General features: G+C 31.7%; 2 protein-coding genes across 3 annotated transcripts in view; both read left to right on the top strand.

The window, feature by feature from the left end:
• The window catches only part of LOC107456601 (cell adhesion molecule Dscam1), a gene marked incomplete in the record, with an annotated part of 28,634 nt that extends 26,037 nt beyond the window's left edge, over positions 1-2,597 (top strand). The window contains 1 exon segment of the mRNA XM_071178191.1: positions 2,389-2,597. Coding sequence (XP_071034292.1) covers positions 2,389-2,597 — 209 coding nt within the window.
• Positions 2,598-16,192: 13,595 nt separating this feature from the next.
• Positions 16,193-23,141, top strand: part of LOC107456604 (cell adhesion molecule Dscam1) — a 37,788-nt gene continuing 30,839 nt past the window's right edge. The window contains exons 1-2 of one of the 2 annotated variants that reach the window (XM_016074513.3): positions 16,193-16,475; positions 22,463-22,765. In XM_016074513.3, coding sequence (XP_015929999.2) covers positions 16,397-16,475; positions 22,463-22,765 — 382 coding nt within the window. In that variant the 5' untranslated portion in view covers positions 16,193-16,396. The remainder of the gene's footprint in view (positions 16,476-22,462; positions 22,766-23,141) is intronic. The other variant, XM_043053309.2, reaches the window with a different exon arrangement.

The following is a 23,141-nucleotide window of genomic DNA, read 5'->3' as shown; positions in this document are numbered from 1 at the left end:
AATTTAAAAATTGCATTTTTTTAAGCGTGTTACCGTGAATATATATATATATATATATATAGTAACTTATAGGACCACATTGTGGATGTCCTGAGGAAATTCGGGCTTATATTGTATTCATACTTGGCCTGTATGAATACAGGTCATGTGACCAGATAGTGCAAAACCATTACATATATGTTTGGAACATTCCCGCATAATATGATCTGATCAGTGATCTAGCGTACCTTTGAAAGGACTCTATATCCTGACTATCTGCGCACCTGGAAAGTCATGGATTTCGGTATTGAACGAAATTTATCATGATTTTAACTATTTTTTTAAAAAAATCATTGAAAGTCATGGATTTGGATGGCTGAAAAATCTCATTTTTAAAGTGGAATTTATCTCCTCAATTTCACAGTGTTTTAAATATCTGAATGTGTTACAAAATCCTCCCTCCTAGTCACATTTTATTAAAATATAAAATTTTCTTATGGTGTTCTTTAAAAATTATGGTATTCTTAAATAATGAACGAAAGAACGTCATTTCTAGTGTAAATTATATTTTAAAATCCTGTGATTTCAGAATTTATTTATTTATTTTTTGTTTTATCAATTTTAAATGCTAACTGAACCAAACCAGTCATTGGCGAATTTTTTTATTCCCTTATGAGAACACAAAAATCAGGAGCATTTCTTTCTTTACTGATAATCAAGAAAAGTATCTTTAGAGTATAATTCTGCAGAAAAAAAGAAAGAAAAAACGTCCTAAAAATTCTGCAGAAAAGGAAAAAAATGCTGCTGCATGATTGAGTGGATAAAGGAGAATTATTAAATTTATTGTTATGTTTTTGTCGGAGAAAATAGTAACTTCGGTAAGTCATGAAAAATTCTTGGAATCAGTCATGAAAATTAATGGATATGAAAATCTAAAATGTAACAGATACCCTCGCGATAGAAGCTTTTCATTTTAATTGTGTCTTCACTTCCACTACAAATTTAAATTTAGAAACAGGAATTCGTTTAAACTTCTTGAATTCGGTATCGATATTTTGAAATGTTTCAATAAAATTAGTGTAGGATTACTCAATCACTTCGTAATCCTGAGTTACTTATTATCCTGAGTAGTCTTAATTATCAGATGATACTATACAGCTTTATTGTTTTAACGCTACTGAAACCGGTTCGTACTTGTTTACGTTTGTGTATCAATGGGTTAGCATTGTAATGCAATAATTTAAAAATAAATACAAATGGGAAGCATATAAAAGAAATCTCCTGACTAAAAACCCATTACATGTATGTTTAAATACAAAAGTATTGCCTATAAACTCGTGCAAATATTAAAAAAAAAACTACAGCGGGTCTCATAATTTGATCTAAGTATTATAATACAGTGGTTCTTAACCTTTTTAAGCCGCGACCCAAATTTGAGAAATATGTTCATGTCGCGACCCAAAAAAAAGTCTAAATTTTTTCGTTGCTTTATTTTAGATCGTATTTTTAAAAAATCTTCAATCCTACGATGATGATTTTTTATAACTTACAAATTTTTTATTTATTTTTTTAATAATTAAGATAAACAAAAGTATTTTTCGATCCAAGGAAAATTTAATTAATAATCAAGTGTTTTTAATAATTTTTATTGACCAAATTAAAATATATTTATAACTTTTTGAAAATAATTGACATTTTAACTTATTCCTTGACTTAAAAACCGCCACTCCTGTGGAACTATTTTTCTACCTCTTAGAGAGGGCCCTTATGTTAATTCTTTTTCACTTTTTTATTTTCCTTTTTATTTTAAACATTAACTACTAAGTATCTTTTATTCTTATATTAATTTTGCACCTTGATATGCTAAACTAATTTTGAGTCATGTGCCTTTTTTAATTATTATGTACGAACGATGATTAAGGGTATAGAGTTACCCAGGTACCTCTTTAAGCCTAGGCTGAGTAAGCCACAATGACTTCTTCTAGGAGGTGTTGGTATTGCTTATTATTTGGTGTTTTACTAACTTTTTTGATTCGACTCAGCGCGACCCAATTTTGGGTCGCGACCCACAGGTTAAGAACCGCTGTTATAATATACTGAACGCCATATTATTGTAGATACATTAGGCCTAATCAATGTAGCTGACGTCCATAAAGTTATACCTGATATAATAAATATTCTATATCGATATAATATATCGTCTAATTTATCCTATCGTCAAATTTATATTATATATCGCCCAATATAACCCACTGACACACTTACGTAAACAAGTGCAAAAACAGTGGCGTAAAAACAATAAAGCTGTATAGAGTATCACCTGATAATTAAGATTTCACATAGACTCTTATAATGCGTCTAATAATTTGTCCAGGGACTGCATCTTATCATTTCTTAATGTTTTTCCAGAAGGTGTTGAGTCACGTGGCTTCCAGTACACTGTACCAGGATCATCCGCTCCACCTAGACCTCCTCATCCCAGCAGTCAACCCTCCTCCTCATCGGGTCATTATTCTACTCTACAGAATTATGGGAGTGTCATACCACCCTGTGATCCAAGGTTCAGTCAGTTTATGATTGACAACAAACTAGCAACACACATAGTTAGCCTTCCGTAAGTACACATTTCTGTGAGTCACTCAGATGTTACTGTTCACTTCAAACTGCCTTTCTAAGAGCCGTGGTGGTTCAGGGGATAGAGCGAGATGAACCGGGTTCGAATCCCAGCGAGGGCCGATAGATACGCTTTCAGCATGCGGTTCGCACCGGCCACAATGCTGACGTAAAATATCCTCAGTGGTAGACGGATCATGGGTTAGAGTCACCTTTCCGTCAAGTTAACCGCGGGTAGTTCTCGTGGTCTTCCACTTCTTGTACGCAAATGAGGGATAATTCCAGCAAAAAGTCCTCCATAAAGGCAAATTTCTCCCCATACTCGAACTAGGAGTTCCTTGTCTTCTGGATTGGGTTCAAAATTAAAAGGCTACGGAGTTGAGCATGATTAGTCGTAAATTCAAAAATTGGGTTGGCTGTTCAACGACAGTTTCAAAATAAAATAAAATTAAACAACTGAGAATAGAGAAATGAATGAGAAAAAATAAAACAAGATGTAACCGTGATAACCAAAATGAACTACTTTGGCGTGTGTATTTCCAAGCAGAATCGAGGAGAGACGTTGAACTTATGACATTAATCTGCATTTCTATGAATGAAACAAGATTCCAGAGCACCAAGATGAGCTGATGGAGAAGAATGGGAAAAAAATTACAATTAAATTTATGTCCCAAGTGCCAAACGACGTGCGGCATTGAATGATACAGCGAGTTCTTGTATTTCCAATGAGCTGCACAATCGGTCTTGCCGATGAGCAAACCTAATGCGTTCTCCAGAGGTGGTATCCACTCTTTCAGGACCACCACAATGGGTGAGACACCGTTGGTCATATTGATTTGGACGTCTAGCTTCTGCCACACTAGATGGCAGCACCGAGACTCTATTTGGATGCTAAAGTGCACTAGGAATTTAATTTTGCCGGAAGTGCCAAGAGCTAATAAGGCACTCCAGGGATCTTTTACATGTATCCCGAAAATCCGGTGTCTGGGCCGGGGATCGAACCCGCAGCCTTGGGCTCAGAAGGCCGCCGACAAACCAACTGCGCCACCCAGCCACTCAGCGACTTCTTGATAACAGACGCATTTGTCGTGTTTTCTAAATTTAGAGTTCGTTTAATTAAATAGGAATTATCTTATGCCCAAAAATATCTTATTATAATTATCTTATTATAATTATCTTATTATCTTATGCATTATCAAATTATATTTTTATAATTATCTTCTTATCTTATTAATTATCAAATTATATTTTTATAATTATCTTATTATAATTATCCTATGCAAAAAAAGAAGCGAAAAAACTAATTACCCTGAATAATTTTTGATCTATTTATCAAATTTTTGTCTACTAGGACTGAATCCTAATGTTTCGAGGGGATTTGTTTGATAAAAGTTGATTTGAAAACATTAATCCTAATGTTTAATGTCTTCAAATCAAATTTTGAAATAGCCTGCTATTTCAAAGGCAATTTTTCAGAAACTATTCGATCGATTTCGTTGAAATTTTTGCATTTCGTCATATAAAATTACATTCTTTGAAATGATGGAAAAATTTGGATATCATATCATTCAAAAGTTTTCAACTGTTATCAAACAAAATAATCAATAATTATTAAAAATAAATTATTTTTTTGCAAGAAGTTATCTTTTGGAAATTGAGAGAAAATGTTTTCAATTCGATTAAAAAGAAGCATTGGATATATAGCAAAATACGTAAAAAGTAAAATTAACATTATGGGGTGTAAACTTCAGACCGCTCTCCCAACCCAACTATGGGGGCCACATTCCCCAGATTCTGTCCACCGTATTTTAAAATATCGTCTGCACTAACTAATTATATTATATTTTAGATCACCTCCTCGAAACATTAAGATTGAGATATAGTACGTGAAAATTCGATCATAAGATTCTGATTCTTAATCCGTACATAACTTAAATCATAATCTGATTTTTTTCCTTCTATGAACCATATCCTAAGTGGTAGCTTATTTGCTGATAAAGACACTGAGAGTTTGACGCAGTAGTTGATCAGCACTTATAACAATTTATTCTACTGAATTCAATGTTTTTAATACACTATCTTTGTCAAAAGTATCCGGACAACCCGGAAGTTATCCATACTACGGAGGGTTTCAACCCTCCGTGGTATGGAGCGTTTTGAGGCACATCTTAATATAATATTGCTTCCCCTTTTGCATCGATGACAGCCTGCAGCGTTTCCACCAGTTTTTGATAGGACACATCTGTGCTTACAGTGAGAATTTGACTGGCAACATAATCTGCTCTCTAATTCGTCCCAAAGGTGCTCTATATCATCGGGCCTCAGAGAAGGCCAGCTTTTTGAACACCCATTTCGTCAAACCAAGTGACGAGAAATGAGCCGGCACCATGGTGTTTGGAATGCTGTACTCGAGCACTGCTTTCTTTGACAGTTGTTTCACCAAGACTGTTTCTGACCTCTTGATGTTCCGGCAGTGGAGATGAAATTTCTTCTCGATTCCATCAGCCATGGGTCCCGCAGTGGACTGATAGTAAAGACGCGGCTCCCGCATCGCTGGTTGCGGTCAGTAAGCGGATGTAATCACTCCCAAGTCATCGGGGTATCAAAGCAAGGGAGCCATCCAGTTTGCAGAGGATCAAAATTGCGACTATTTGCAACTACTTTAGGCTTGAGGCGATTATGGCAAATTTTTTTTCGGAATCGGGGGAAGGCAGAGCACCCATTTCGTCAAACCACTTCTGTAGTCCCTGTGTAAATGGAAGAGAAATGGAGAGTGCAGCATTGTCCACATACACAGACCCCCCCACACCATTATGCTTCCACCACCACAACCCGGATAACTTTTGGACTGATAGTGTATCATTCTTTTTGTTTTCTTCTTAATAGTATTTTTTTCTCTTCTAGCCCAAAGCCAACTGTTTGAGGAAGAGAGAGATTGTAAATATGTATCCATCTGCAGAGAATATGTATATAAATGTCTATAACATTCACATACTATGGATGTTTTTATTTTTATCACAGATCCTTAGATGGAAAAGAAGTGTGATAATTAAATATATTTTTTAAAAAAACAAATCTATCCACTTGAATGGCTTTTTCTATTTTTCATTAAATTGTTATCTTGCAATGAAACACATTTCTTTAATTTCGAGTAGGGTTGTAACGTCGTGGGAAGAGATATGCTTTTCCAATGTAACTCTTTTATTATTACAGCGGTTGCCAAAAAGACACGGGGGTTCTGAGAGTTTAACCAGCTATGTTTTTTGTAACTGTGCCATGTACAGGGTATATGCCCACCTGGAAAGTCATACATTTTGGTATTGAACAAAATGTGTCACGAAATGTTGTGATTTTAACTATTTTTTAAAAAAAAAAGGAAAGTCATGGATTTAAGTCGCCGAAAAATCTAATTTTTGAAATTGATATCAGCCCCCCAATTCCATGGTGTTCCGAAAATCTGAATTTGTTACAAAATCCCCACTCATGGTCATATTTGATTAAAATATAAAATGTTTTTATTCTGTTCTTTAAAAAATATGTTGTTCTTTCATAAAATGAAAGAAAGAACATCATTGCTAGAGCGAATTATCTTTTCAAATTCTGTGATTTCAGAATTTTTGTTATTATTTTTTTACTTTCTATTTTGAAATTTTAGCTGAAGCAAGCCAGTCATGGGTGAATTTTTTTTATTATTCCGAAATAAGAACAGAAAAGTCAAGAGTGTTTCTTTCCTTTCCGATGCGCAAGTAAAGTATCTTTAGAATATAATTCTGCAGAAAAAAAAGAGGGAATTATCAGTCATTTCTGGAGGGAATTATCTTTTAAACTTCTGATTGCAGAATTTTTGTTATTATTTTATCAATTTAAAATTCTAGCTGAAGCAAGCCAGTCATTGACGAATTTTTTTATTCCGAAATGAGAACAGAAAAATCAGGAGTATTTCTTTTCTTTCCGATGAACAAGAAAAGTATCTGCAGAAAAAAAGAAAAACAAATTATTTGCTTTTGTATTTTTTCCCAGCTATTTTATGGCTTCCACTCTTTCTTCCACTCTGTTTTTTAAGTTTAAAATCTATAAATATATGAAGGTACAGAGTATAAAAGTTTTGATTATACCTATCATTTCAATGAATGTTATTATAATGCTTTTTAAATTTATTGTTGTGTTTTTGTCGGGAGAAAATGGTAATTTCGTGAAGTCATGAAAAATTCTTGGAATGAGTTGTGGAAAGAAATGAAAAGTCCTGAATTTCAAATTTAAAATGTAGCACATGCCCTGTCATTCAGAACTAGATTAGATTCAGACCTGCGAATTCCTTTCTTTAACGTAAAATCAAATTTTAAAAGACTAGTATTGATAAAACGATAAAAAAAAATTTTTTTTTCTTCAAATCCAATATTTGAAAAATAGTATCTTTAGTATCTATCTACAATGGACTCTATTCATGAAATCGGGGTTGTTCTAAAAGAAGAGTGATTACTTAGGATTATACACAGCCAAATAAAGAAAAAATTGGGAACCGCTGATGCATGAAGCATTCTTTTTTTGTGCAACGATGACAAGCTGCAGAAAGAAAAAAAGTGACTTTTGATCATAATTTCAATTACGTTTAATATTTTTTTATGAGCAAATTGTCTAAAAATACCTCTTACTACATTGATACAAAGTATATGCAGTCTCTGGCCAAATTATTAGAAGTCTTCTAAGATTCTATGTAAAATCTTAGTTATCAGGATTCTATGTAAAATCTTAGTTACCTAATAATATGGCCGGAGACTTTAAGATTATAAATGTATGTTTTCTCTGAAGAAAGATCAGTCGCAGTTTATGATTGTATTGTAATTTATTTGAGAATTAATAATCGCCAAATGTGGGTACCCAGTGTAAATGTGTTGATTATATGAATAACTGTTGCCAAAGTTGAAATAAAATGTATATAAAATTTTTATAAAAAAATACACAATTTTTAATTCGTTGATTCAATATTATACATATTTAGAAAAGTTATATAGAAAAAATTCAGTTATATTTGTAGAAAAAAAAGAGACTAAACTATGTACATTGTAGCCTTGTTGTATATTAATAAAAGCTTTAAAATTTAATGTGCGTTATTATTTTGAATTGTTATTATTTTGAAAAATATTTCCTGTGATAGCATTAAAACATCCTCTTATTGTGTTTTAATTTTTATTGCAGAAGTGAACAGAGAGGACGAATCTGTGGAGTGTGTGCCACTAGGGGGCACTGAAATACATTGTTAAAAATCCCAAGCCACGTTACAGCAAAAAATTTTTATTATTTACTGGCCACATAAAATGGAGCTACAGTTTACCATATCTTGGTATTTTCACTAGCTCCAAATATGAGTAGAAAGTGGCACCAAAAGTAGGCATTTTGAAAAATGCAAAACACCTATTTTCATTCTTTTTTTTTTGTTTTATAAAAGCAGAGGAAGGTTACACCATTATTAGGTATTTTTATTGCATTCAAATGCAGGCCAAGGGTTAAACTATTCACCGTAAGTAGGTAATTTTATGGCATACAACTAACTATTTTATACCACCAGCCAAATTTATAAAGGCAACATAAAAGAAATGAACTTTAATGAATGCAAATAAAACATTTATTGATGTAAATAAGTTGATACTTGAAACAGCATACTTTAGTCGTCCTGAAACATCGAGTTGTAAAGAAATGATGACGTCGTAAACAAATATCATTCAGTTTACAGTCACAGTCAAAGTTTGTGTCTTTTTTCCAAATTTTGGTCCAGTCAGTTGCACCATAGAAGTATATATCTGAGTAATACTTCTCAATTTATGGTGTCACTAAAATAAAATGGTATAACTAAACTTTGGGAAAATGATAAACTTTGCACAAAATACTGGCTAACCTCTTCCCGATTAAACTAAGGTTTCTTACGCATAAAAAAACTCTAATTTTAACTCAAAACTTGTGCATCATGTTTTGTTTTAGTGACTTGTATTTATTAATAAAATTAAAAAATATGTTGATTTTTTGCATTTTTTTTCCATCAAAATAATTGGTAAGAGAGGCGCTTAAAGATTTTCCCAGTTTCTTTTTACAGATTAGTGGCATTCCAGAATTACATATCAAATTCATTAACATTTTTTGAAACCATTAAAAAAAAGTAAAAACCTGTACAATATGAGCAGCCATCCTATACGGATTGAGGAAGAAAAAGATTTTGAATGTAGTGCACGCTCTACTTTGTTGTAGAAGAGGTGTGTGAAAAAAAAAAAAACATTAATTACCTCACTTTCATTTTATTGCTTACCACATGCGTGGCTGCTTAAGGATATTTTTACTTACCTCATTATTAAACTTAAATATTCTTAAAATATTGTTTTTTTTACTTTTCGATTGTCAGCTGATGAAAGTTCGTAACTGAGAAGAACAATTATAGTCACACATATATAATTCAGGGTGAGCAGCGTTTTTAAAAAGTACTTAAAGGTGCTTATTTTCGATTTTAAAAAACCCTTAAAAGTGCTTTTTTTTAAAATTGCGTGTTTTTTAAAAGTCCTTTATGTTCCCTTTTTAAAAATGAGAATTTTTTTTTATCATGTCAGTTTTTGCAGCGAATTATACCAAAATCGGCGTTGTTTTCACACTATTCAATTCAATGCTTTCACAATTCATGCAACCACAATAATATTATTATTAGGATATGCGCAGCAATGAAAATTCATCTTGCCTTGCATATATTATAATTTTTTTTATTAGAGCGCTTATCCTAGGTATATTAGGGGAGATTTCTGTATCGTTATCTGTTGAAAGAATAATCGCCAAGTCTTGGCAACTTACGGCCACCGGCCCGCAAGATATTAGAAAAGAATTCGCAGAAAATGACCAACACGTAGCCACCCCCGGGCAAACACCTATACGCTTTTTTTTAAAATTTTTTTTTCAATTTCAAGTTTAAAATCTATTTGGCCCCTTGGCGATTGTAGTTGTCGTAACAAATCACGATACAAAAATATTCCTTTAAATTTTTTTAAAAAAATAAAGAGTTCAAAAATATTTTTAGAGTGCTTGAAAAGTGCTTATTTTTTGTTCAAACATTTGGCTACGCACTCTATAATTCTATAATTTTAAATCAAATGTACAGTGCACAAAAAGAATAATAACGTAACATTCTGACACGCTTCCTTATTGAACTCCGAAGTGTCATGCATCATTGGCATGCGCTTCATTACATATGTATATATCTATATATATATNGTATCTTATAGTGCGTATAATAATTTTGCCAGGGACTATTCATATATATTGTAAAAAGTGATTGCTCAAATCTGGAATTCATAACTTATTTTACTTTTCAAGAAGAAGAAAAAAATTAATCGCGTTTAGAAGCTTTCGCAGGTCGTCAACCCAAGTTACGCTAAAAAACACCTCTAGGAAGTCTCCCAAATAGTCACCTTTTTCTGAAAATAATTGCATTTTTTAGCCTGTTCAGTCAAGAAAAGTTGTCATAGTCGTCTCAGGCCAAAAATAGTTGCAAATAGTCGCATTTTAGTCACCTGTATAAGCCAAGTAGTCATTGAATGAAATACGTAAATGACCCTTCCGTGTGAATGAACCGAGGTGATCGAATGGAGAGCAAGAAATCGATATTTCCCGTCATGCATCTCTTCCTCTCTCTCATCCTTCATCTGGATTGGCTTCTGGAAAGGATAGACATCATTAGACTGGGGGATTTCTTTTGCTGCCAGACTGGGGGCATATTTTATACTCTTTGATACCTCGACCCTTGTTATTTTTTGACAATTTGATATAGGTAAATATAAAGGAATCGGAAAGACGTGGTAAATGGAAGATTAAGTCTTCCAATCGCCATTTTTTCTTAAAACTTTGTCTTCATTATTCGAAATGAACTTGGTAATTTGTACCCTATTTTGAGAAATGCTTTGCATTATTACCCAGAAAGCAAAGTAAGGTTTATTTTCACTCCGCAAAAATCTTTTAATGTAAGCCTAAAAAGGTTTGTTACGCGGTTTACCTGTAAACCTTCTAACCTTAAAACGAGAGTTGTGACCATCTGCTCTATTCAACGCACCTTGGAAACCAACCTTCTATATAAAAACCTTAAATAGAGGTCAACTTAGGGTTTTCAAGCGTGAAAAATTCTTTTTATAAAGCTAGTCTCAAGGTGAAAATAATCTTAAATCTAGGTAATTACAAGGTTTCTTTTCGTAAAGTCTTGTATGGTCAGCTAAAATCCGTCTTGTCTTGAAATTTTAATGGACAAAGCTTTAAAAAATAATTTTTAATCCTTTTAGAATGAAAGGGTTAAACTGCAATATTTTTGTTTTATTGTCAAAAGGTTTTTAGTACAAACATTATCGTGACAATAGAAAGAAAATTCTGAAACAAGGTTGCCTTTAAGATTACATGCTTTTTGGGTAATATCAACAGTTTAACCGTTTAAATTGTTTGGCAATGTTTACCTAATTGATAGCAATTAATAATGCTTTGCATTATTAATATCAACAGTTGAACTGTTGATATTAATCGTTTAAAGGCTTGGTTTCTTAGGACAAGACGCCGTCAGCTGGAAATCAGCGCTAACCTCTGATTGGTCCATTTGTGAGTTTGATAGTATACGTCATCGAACGCTCATCTTGAACTACAATTGCCGTCCAACTCAACTGCAGTTGGATTACAACGTGACGTTAACCACAGAAGCAATGGCGGACAACATCCAACAGCACATTGAAATCAGCCAAGATTTTGATTTTGACATTAAACATAGCTTCTTCATTAAACATAGCACTCTTCATTTAGCTCAGCTATAATGTGTTTTTTCTTGGACAAAGTCATTATTTGTTCTCTAAAACACTGGTCGACAATAACAAAATCAATACAAATTCAAAATAAATATTTGTTTACGTTATTAACGCATGCGCAATGAGAGATAATGTCTGCGTTGGACCGACTGCTCACGCTGAGCTAACAAAAAAGTATTTTTTTTGGCGTCAGCTCTACGTCAACTTTCCGCTGACGCCCTGATAAGGCGCTAGTTCTAAGAAATCAGGCCTTGAGCTAACAAACCAGTATTTTGTTGGCGTCAGCGGGACGTTGACGTCCCGCCGACGCTCAGATAAGGTGTTTGTCCTAAGAAACCAGACCTTAAGATGTTCAACATTTAAAAAAATGTCCATATGTTTTAAAAAGGGGCCTCTGTATAAAATTGCACTCAATGAATTTAATAGCTTTTGATTGATGGTTTTTAACTTTTGAATTTGCTTATAACGAAAAGACAACACTATTTGCTTGTTACAAACTAGAGCTCTTTAAAAAAATTATGATAGTTGATATATACTTACTTAATCAATTCCCACCTACGCGGATACCTAAGCAAATAAATTATAAACATGATACTTAGTTTAATGTATTTATTGTTGTTGAGTACAGAAGAGGTTAGTTATAATTGTCTTTTTGTTATTCATCAGTTAAGGAACATCGTCGACATTACTAAGGAATTTTTCCAAGAACAGGTTGAAATAAGTAAAAATTTTATGAGTCACCAAAAAACGGGATCTTGTCAAATCATCAGGGCTCATTGTAAACGAGTTAATTTAATTTATTACATGCAGGGCTATCTTAACGGCATGCAGAGCATGTTTCAGACTCCTGTAACATGTCATAATGTTTAAAAAACGAACGAAAAATATGTTGCAAACATAAAATAAATCATTTTCAGGACATGCAATAATTTTAACATAGTTAAGCACATTTTGAGTTCCCCAAAAATCCAATTGAAGCATTTTTAAACTAGACATAATTGAAAAAAAAATGCTATCCAATTGTAATCCTAAGATAATAAAATAATTTTTAATATCATGGAAGAGGTAATTGAAATGATTGAATCAAATAAACATAAAGGTATAACAAATAAAAAAAAATGAAAAGGTATGAATTATTTTGTCCAACTAAAGAGTTATTAAGACATCTTTCATTGTACAAGTACCAACAATTTTCATTGGAACATAGAAAAATAAAATTCCGTTGCCTTTTTAAGCTTTCTTGGTGATAAACTATTTAAATTATTGGTGTTCGCCTAATATTCAATCACTGTTTGTAGAAAAAAATGCATACTTTACACAATAGAATATATTTATTGTAAAAATCATTTCAGTTGGCCAGACAGCCCAATCTGAGCCAGTGCCTTCCTCTGAAGGTTTCTCCATAATGATTTCCGATTTATCTATAATCTTCAATCATTTTCATTGATTGCAAGAAATTCACCGAATCAGCTTGTATCAACCACGTCCTTCCCCGCTTTCTTGTTCCAGTGGATTTAAAAAGCAACATCTTTTTTATTGTATTGTCATCACTTATTCGAATCACGTGGGTCACCCCATTCATTCTATTTATTTTTATGCATTTAATAATATCTGGTTGTTCATAACTCTAGTACATTTCAAGGTTGGATCTCCATCTCCAGTTATTGTTCAATCATTTATCATTGTTATATAATTTACACCCCCAAGTATTACACCACCAACGTTATAGTAAAAACAATATGTTAAAAATCAGTAAAATAAATAATAATTACATATTTTAACTAATAATTATTTGATAAATAGTTATGAATTACTTATTACATATTAGCTTATTGGGTTGTATTCCTTTAAACTAAGATAAGCGATCCTTAAAAAAATGACATGCTTATATAAACATTAAAATAGTCGAGAACAAAATTCATTTAAAGGGATTACCAACAAGGGGGGGGGATAGAAACAATGACAAGCTTCCTAAAACCGGGAAAACTTCCGGTGTATTCCTCCGCTTACGAATCGATGTGTGAACAGGCTTGATATTCCAGAAGTTTTATTAGTGTCATTTGAGATCAAATGTATGCGTCATTTTAACATTTCTCGTACATTTTAACAACAGTTTCTCGTACTTTCTATCTGGTGTCCTGATCCTAAAGCAAATTTAAGGAAATAAATACCAAAACGTAAATAAAGTGTAAGGTTTGCTATGTATTGAGTGTTATACTTTATATGGCTATATATGTGAAAAATAGCACCTTTGTTATTTTTTGTCTTTGCATCAAAGTATGCTTGCGAAGCATTCCGAATACATTTGTTGCTTGTTTCGTTTAAATTTAAATGGAAAGAATGCGTTATATTGTAAACACTATTATTATAATAATATTGGATTCCGCGCTTTTTCTAGTTTAGGCGTAAAAATCAATTTGAAGCAGTAAGTCGGAAGTCACGTGACGACTTTTAACCCACAGCAACATCTGTGCGTAGCTTTACATGATCAACCATCCCTAGCGATAAGTACGTATCCCGTTTCAAATGTAGATACAGTTGGCGTCCGCTATAGTGAAACGTCTCTGAAAAACACAAATCCAAAATATACAAAAATATATTTTATACACAAAATCCAAGCATCCAAAAATATATTTCAGAATCTTATAGTAGATTCCAATAATACATAATTTGATTTATGAATTGTTCACTGAGCAACCATGTTGAGTCCCTTAACACAGTTGCATTACAGTGAAGATATTCCTATGGGGGGAATATAACAGTATTCTGCATGTAACGAAACCCTTCTTTCCCTGTAACGAATATTTTAAACGTTTATCTTTTCAGTTTTTATCATTTTAGGAATTTTTTATATTTATTGAACTTATTTTTGAAAAAAAAATTAATTTAAAGTAGAAATTTTTGTGTTTGTTCCAACAATTGTTGTAAATGTTTGTTGTAAATTGTTGTAAAAATTCACTCTCGGTTGTTACTCTTAGATTACAAATTTCAGCGAAATGACTCATTTATAATGTCTTCATTTTCCATCATTATATACTTTGAATTTATCCCATGGAGCTCAACATTTATTTAAAAACAAGCAAAAAAGAAACTTGAGTCCACTATAAGCAAACTACAGATTTCTGAGCTCTTCACTATTGTTAAATAACCCGTAAAAACCTTATCAGCATCCGATTTCTTACTATAGTGGGGTTATATAGTATTTTTTCTAAAATGAAAAAAAAATTTCACCTTAAATGGGGTGAGAAATATTTTTGTAACCCCATTTTCTTAAAACTTTTTTGTTTTATTTAAATTCTATAAATGCAAAACATTTTTCATTCCGTGACTAATTAAAGACCCTTTAATACTTATAAAAAATAGTAAATAACCTTTTATCAAACTTACTTTATAGAACAAACTGTATACCCTAGAGGGTATATTATTAAATATCTTTTATTAAATACCCTTTACAACAAACCTTTATAAATACCCTTTAAAAATGCCCTTTACAAATACCCTTTATAAAATATACCCTTTAACAAAATATCCCTGTTAAATAACTCTTAGAAATCTTCTCAGCGTTCGATTTTGCACTCGAGAGGGGTTAAACTGTATTTTTTCTAAGGTAAAAAAAAATTTACCCTANAGTCCACTATAAGCAAACTACGTATTTCTGAGCTCTTCACTATAGTTAAATAACCCGTAAAAACCTTATCAGCATCCGATTTCTTACTATAGTGGGGTTATATAGTATTTTTTCTAAAATGAAAAAAAAATTTCACCTTAAATGGGGTGAGAAATATTTTTGTAACCCCATTTTCTTAAAACTTTTTTGTTTTATTTAAATTCTATAAATGCAAAACATTTTTCATTCCGTGACTAATTAAAGACCCTTTAATACTTATAAAAAATAGTAAATAACCTTTTATCAAACTTACTTTATAGAACAAACTGTATACCCTAGAGGGTATATTATTAAATATCTTTTATTAAATACCCTTTACAACAAACCTTTATAAATACCCTTTAAAAATGCCCTTTACAAATACCCTTTATAAAATATACCCTTTAACAAAATATCCCTTTTAAATAACTCTTAAAAATCTTCTCAGCGTCCAATTTTGCACTCGAGAGGGGTTAAACTGTATTTTTTCTAAGGTAAAAAAAATTTTTTGTTACCCCGTTTTTTAATAATTTTTTTTTTGTTTTATTCAAATTCTATAAATGCAAACATTTTTTCATCCGGTAACTAATTAAGAACCCTTTATTATTTATAAAATAGTAATAAATAATCCTTTAATAAAATATCCTTTATAAAATAACCCTTATACAGGGTTATTATAAAATACTCTAAGGGGTATAGACGAGCGTGGACCGGCATGCTGGGCAGGGATTGGTGGCGCTCAGCCGGCAAACATCGTTAAATTACCTTTTTTAAATAATTTTGGTTAAAATAATTTCGGTTAAAATACCTTTTATAAATACCCTTTATAAAATATACTCTCTGATAAAATAACCTCTTTAAATAACACTTAGAAACCTTCTCAGTATTCGATATTTCACTATAGTCAGGCATTTTTTCTATGGTGAAAAAAAAATTTCACCTCAAGTGGGGTAACAAATGTTTTTTTACTGCCCCATTTTTTTATAATGTTTTGCTTTTGGTTTATTCAAATTTTATTAATCCAATCAATTTTTCATTCGGCATCTAATTAAAACATAATTTAAATGTTACATGTATCATAGTTTAGACAGAGAGAGAGCGAGAGAAAGAGGAGGGGTGGGGGTTGGGGGATCGGCGTCTGCGCGGGTTGAATCGATCCATTTTGTTCTGTGGGGAGAAGGAAAGTTTCTCCCCAAAATCGAACAACCATGGTGACTCACAACATGGATGTGTTTTCGGGATAATAAAGATCAAAACAAAGAAAAAAATGGCGTGGAAGCCGGTATTGCAATCGGATAATTTCCCAACTTTTATTTTTAAATAAATATGCGGATGATCGTGTTGCAATATGGTGCGAAACGAAGAAATGCTGTGTAAAATTGTAGTGATCGTAGTGACGATTTCAGCAGTTTCCATGCAAAATATAGGTGAGTACCGCTTTCATGAGTTGTGTCACTCGTTTCTTTTCAAGGGGAAATTTAAAAAGGAAATTCTTAAAATGTGACAAGTAGGTGATAAAAACATCCTATAGAAATATATTTTTCTTCCCTTCGAGAATTGGCATTTATGTGCAATTTAAAAATAATGATTGCCGTTTAAGTGAAATTCTGTTAATAATGTTGCCAGAACAAAATGCTAATGAACTAACTGTACTTTATAGGGGCAAATTAAATAATAAAAGTGTTATTCTGGTATGTTTAGTTTTTATTTTTAAATCTCGTTGCATTTCAAATATTTCAAGGAAAGTCTGTATTTGCAATTGGTTACGTTGTTTAATGACTAAGATTTAAAAAGGAAATCCTAAAAATGTGACAAAATGATGATAAAAACATCCTATCAAAACATATATTTTTTCAAGCGAGAATTAGTATTTATGAAACAATTTCAAAATAATTATTGCTGTTTAAGTGGAATTCTATTCATAGTGTTGCCAGAAAAAATGGTAATTATCTTATTTTAGAGGGACAAATTAAATAATAAAAGTGTTATTTTGGTGCATTTAGCTTTTAATTTTGAATCTCGTTACTTTTCAAATCTTTTGAGGAATGTCTTTATTTGAATTTGATCACGTTGTTTAATAACTGATGAAAAGATTTATCTAACTTCTGACAACCCTCAATAAGTAGAAATGATAAAAGAATAAATCTGAAAATATATATTTTAGGGTAAACTTAATACTTACTAAAAAAATAATATAAGTTAAGGGTAGTTCATCTTAAGAGGACATCACAAAAAAACATGATTTTATTTTAGTCTCATAATTTTTTTGTTATGAAAAACAATAACATCTAAACTATAAATAAGCTTAAAATTACAATGCATTTTTTAATCAACATTTTTTAATTTGAAATTTGAACAATCAAGCAGGTAAGATAAATTTTTGCCGAGAAATCTTTCTAAATTTAACTTTTGTTATCAAATCTCTTTTGTACAATTTAGGCTTGATAAAAATGTTTTGAGCTAAACTATTGATCTGAATGTATATTTTTGAAACGATTCTTAAAAACCTGATATCTAAGAAAGGAGGATTAAAAAAAAAGAACCTTTATTCGAATATAAATTTAAATATTAGATTTATTCTTTTGTTTCACATGGTTCCCTGAAAATACGATATGAATAATGGAAATGTTTTCTTACCGTTATGATTTTATAAACATTGTATTTTTCACAACTTCATTCGTCGAAAACTCCCTTTAGCATTCTGTAAAAGTTGTTTCACCGCTAGAAGCGTAGCCATGCGGAAAAACAAATATTTTTCCGGCTACGTAAACAAAGAGTGTTCTCTTCTTTTTCATGTTTTAACATGAATTATTATTTTTTATACAGGTTGCTACACCACAGGAAGAACAGGGAAAACTGGGAAAATACAGGGGATTTTTACTTCTTATTTGATTTTTTCATGAAATGTTGACCTCTCAAACTGCAAATTATGGATTAGTTAAAGACAGTTCAGCTTTACTATTATACAATTTCATATACTGTATTATTATTCAAATGATACTATTAAAATTCATTTAGACATGAATTTTTTCTAACCGTCTGAAGCAGATGGTTGTCCCTTTTATATATTTTTCCCTCCAATTGCAATCAAAAATATATTTTGGTATTTTTTAATTATTAAATACAATTTTATAGTTTCTAAAAAAGTCTATTAGATTATCTGATTTAAATTTATAGTAAAATATAACATAAAAAATATAGTTTAATTTTTTCCCCATTCATATTCGAAAGTTTATGAATAATTGATTTTGTAAATTAAAGAAATTTAAATGGTGAATAACTGTCTCTGTTAGAACAAAATAATGGCAAATGTGTACAAATTTAAAAAAACAACAACTTTTGTTTGGAAGAGAGCCGTGTTTAGAAGATTTTAAATTACATGTCGAAAAAGACACCGGTGTTTCACGCTGTAGTTCATAATCAAAAATCATTGAAATGTTAAATAATGTAATAATATTTTTTCACTTATTTTGGCCTCAATTAATGCAAAATAATGAAAAATGTACAAAAAACGTGTTTAATAAGAAGTCTGATTAAAGTGTGAAATAAAAAAGATGTTCATTATTCAGAATTGGAATTTTTATCCATACAATGATTTTTGAATATTACAGGGTGTCCCTTAAATGTTGCCATTAGGGGAAGTAGGGCACATCATAGGAATTAAGAATTACTAAAGAAACCATGACCGGAAATGTCACTTACGGTGCTAGGGACGTTTTCCTATTTATGGGCACGTTGTTCGTGTACCTTTGAGTTTTCACTTTTATTTTTCTAAAATATTTTAATTTTATGCCACTAATTTATTTAATGGCCGTCGTTAAACAGTCGAACCAATTTCGAGTTTACGACTGCTAATGTCCGTATTCTTGTCATTTTGAACCCAATCTAGAAGACAAGGGAACTTCCTGGATCACGAGAAATTTCCCTTCGTGGAGAACTTTTTGATGGAGCTAACCAACATTAGTGTAACACGGAGTGGAAAACCATGAAAAACACTCATGGTTAGCCTAACGGTAAGGGGATTCTAACCCATAATTAATCTATCACTGAGGATATTTTACGTCAGCATTGTGGTCGGTGCGAGCCGGGGGAGGAATCCGAAACAACCAGCCATTGACGGAAATCGAACCCGGTTCCCCTCATTCGGAGGCGAGCGCTCTATCCCCTGAGCCACCACAGCTCTGTGTTACTACTATTAGTTATGACGAGAGATTCATTAAAATAGGCTGGGAAATGCTGTTTTATCGTAAGTTAATGATTAGAAGAGCTATTCCAGTGAGTCGCCAAACCATTAAATTTCAATAAAATAGCTTATACTGTTCCTATTTGAAAGCAGTTTTTGACAATAATTAATAGAAACAAAAAATTAAGATAATCTAAATAAATAAAAGTACCTGATGTTCAAAGGTTGTGACAGTTCTTAATAGGAAAGCGCCCATTGCGGCATACGATGACATTTCCTGTCATGGTTTCCTTGGTAACTTTTAATCCTCATGATACTTCCCCTTAAAAGTTTGGCACAACATTTACAGGACACCCTTTGTGCAGTTTAATGTATTAGTTTACATGAAATGATATAAGAGAAACTGTGACTCGCTAAAAATTGCAAAGAGAAGATTTTTTTAACAGGATACTTTGATTTTTGCATTGAAATGTTATTTATTTGAAAAAACTTCCAATTTTAGACACGGTTATTAATTTTTCAAATGGAGTATTTTTTTAAAAAAATTCTATTTGATACTTTCGAATTAGTATAACATGGCCAACCTTGGTTGTAAGGTTACCTATTGTTCTATTAAAAATGGTTGACAAAAAAAAAAGTACAGTTAACCCCGACATAAGAAATATGTTCTTAACATTCAAGTGTGCTTAAGTATTAAGATCATATTTTTACTCAAGTGTATAAATATTCTTCTCCTTGTAAATAAATATTCCTCAATCTTCAAAATGAGGAGTCGTGGTTACTCAGGGGATAGAGCCTGTCAATTAAGGTGAGCCGGGCTCAAATGCCAGAAATGACTGGTAGATACCGTATACGGCTTGCATCGACCACAGTGCTAACGTAAAATATCCTCAGTGTGGCAGACGATTCCGCAAATGCGGGTTAGTTCCATCAAAAAGTTCTCCACGAAGAAAAACTTCTATCAATAATTGATCCATGAGTTCCCTTGTCTTCTGAATAGGGTTCAAAATGACAAGGCTATGGAGTTGGGCATTGGTAGTTGTAAACCCGAAATTGGGTCGGCTGTTCAACGACGGTTAAAAAATAAAATCTTAAAAATGCCTTCATACGATGTCCAAAAAGGAAAGAGTATACTTTGTACTATGTAAGCCAAAAGCAAACAAAAAAAAAGTACATAAAGGGACATATTATAAATGCAGTTCCATAAATAAGAACCTTCACAAGTGCCTAATATATATAAAATATGGTATTTTGATACTAAGGAAGGAATTTTGTTTATATAACCAAAACTATCAATTGGCTCTTTTTTTAGCCATCCTATAATGTTTAATATTTGTTGGTAATGATTAAAGGAAAAAGTAGTTCGAACTCAAAAGAGTTTTTTTATTACTAGTTAGAAAATGAAAAAAATTAACTAATATAATAAATTTAAAATGTTTTTCAAAATATTTTCTAATGATAAAAAAGTTCCAATAGTTTATCGAATTTTCCGAAAATAAATAAATTAAATTTTTTAAACGTAACTTGGAATTTTGAACAGCATCTATAAAATTCTATTCCAATTATGGTAATTCTTTTTTAAGTCGGTAAATGTTTATGAGCGATGCTTAACTGTTGTTGGTAGTAAATAAGAAAAGTAAAAAACTTGTAAGAATGTTTTTTTAATGTTCTTAAGCAATAGAAAAAAAATCACTAAAATTGTAATAAATTTAAAATTTTTTAAAGGATATTTTTTACTAATTTAAATTGTTGATTTATACTTCAAGTTGAACATCATATGATTTTACGTATGAGCTTAAAATTTTAAAGAATACGGAAATAAGAAGAAAAATAGTGTTAGGAATTTATAAAAAGACACAAAAATCTCTTTTTAATGGACGAAAGAGTTTAAAATCATCAACACTCTAAAAAATTGAGCAACTTCATGCCCAATTAAGTATCTATTTAATTATTTAATAGCAACTGAAGTATTTAGGTTGTTGTTCGAAAGTTCTGACGTCACAAGAATTTAGGCGAATAACATGCCATTTTTATATCTGCTGTGACTTAACGAGGCGTTAATTATTATATTTTAAGTAAATATTTAGTAACATTTATTTAGTAAAAACTTTATATTCGAGTTCGGTATATTCTTGAATAAATTTATTCTTACATATAAATTTATTCTTCATTTATCTAAGACAAAAAAAAATGCAGCTTAAAATGTACTGTATGAAGTTTAAGAAGTGAATATTGATTTATATTTAGTAAATATCATATTTCGTAACATATATTTAGTAAAAACTTTATATTCGAGTTCGGTATATTTTTGAATAAATTTGGTCTTACATATGAATTTATTCTTCATTTATCTAAAAAAAAAAGTCACTTTCAATGAATTGTATGAAGTTTAAAAAGTGAATATTGATTTATATATGGCATTTATTGAGAAAAAACTTTATATTCTAGTTAAGTATATATTAATCAAACTTATATTTAATAAATTTTATTGTTTGAAATATATTTCAATTAAGTATAGTTTAGTACATTCTAATTTTAGTATTATTTAGTATTTTTTTAATTAATTTATAATATTTGAATTATATTTGAATTAAATTAATTAATTACCATTTATAACTTTAAAAATTTTTTCAAATCTATCAGTAAAATGCATAACTTTTAAAACCACTTGAAAATGAACCAAAAAAGCTGTCGAAGTCATGGTAATGCTTAAAAGTTAGCTTTGTCCGGAGTATATTCGAATCATGTTCGGACATGTAACTTCTAACAACCATTTGATCAATGGTTTAAAAAAAGAAAAAATTACATTTTCATTCTATTTTTGAAAAAGTACTATATACCATGACCACTTAAAGTCGAGAAGTCCTCCCTTTTTATCATTATTAATAAATCAAAAAGCCGGGATAGCCTGGTTGGCTGGAGTGCACGTTAAATCTGCCGGGTCATTAAAGTCCTCCATGTTCCCATAGCAAATTATACCTTTGGAGGTACTGAATTGGAGAGGGATCGTCCTCAGGTTCCTACGACCAATGGATGAATGAGCGGATATACGAATGGGAACGTCCTATTAAAGGGTGTGACGTATGGGTGTGACAGAAGTCGAATTCTTGGCCATAGATTGCGCCATTGGAAAAAAAAGAACAATAGCACCCATGGTCTTAAAGGCCTACAGCTACAACATTAATAAATTCACAATAAAAAAAAACTAAAAAAATTGTTTTTGTTTTTCAGTTCCTCCTAAGCTCATTCCCTTGACAAAGTCGGCACAGTTGAGGAAAGGTGAACGATACCACGTGACATGCAGTACCAGTGACGGATCACCCCCCATCACCTTCACTTGGTCTAAGAATGGAGAGAGCATCGAAGCCCGAGAAAATCCTCCCAGTCCCACAGAGATCGGGATCAGGAAACTGGATGATTTCTCCTCCTCACTCGTCGTCGAAGATGTCCAGGAACAACATACGGGCAACTACAGTTGTACCGCGGCTAACGGGGCAGGTCGAGATACTGGTACCACCAGCCTTGAAGTGTTATGTAAGTATTCTTTGTGTGTATCTGTATGAGGAAGTATTCTTTGTGCGAAGTGCGGAAAGATGGTATGTCTATAGTAAGAACTCCCCCAGCCATTCATCTGGGCCCGCGGAGGTGACTATGGACAAAGGGAATATTTTTTTTCAGTCTATTGTGTTGTTAGCCTTATAGTGAAGAGAAGCTACCCCCTGAAAGGAGCTATTCTTATATATATATATATATTACTCAAGTGTATAAATATTCTTCTCCTTGTAAATAAATATTCCTCAATCTTCAAAATGAGGAGTCGTGGTTACTCAGGGGATAGAGCCTGTCAATTAAGGTGAGCCGGGCTCAAATGCCAGAAATGACTGGTAGATACCGTAATTATCTTATTTTA

The sequence above is a fragment of the Parasteatoda tepidariorum genome, chromosome 3, assembly GCF_043381705.1.
Source record: "Parasteatoda tepidariorum isolate YZ-2023 chromosome 3, CAS_Ptep_4.0, whole genome shotgun sequence".
Taxonomy (NCBI): domain Eukaryota; kingdom Metazoa; phylum Arthropoda; class Arachnida; order Araneae; family Theridiidae; genus Parasteatoda; species Parasteatoda tepidariorum.
Note: the sequence above shows the minus strand (reverse complement) of the source record. Positions and strands in the feature narration are given on the sequence as shown.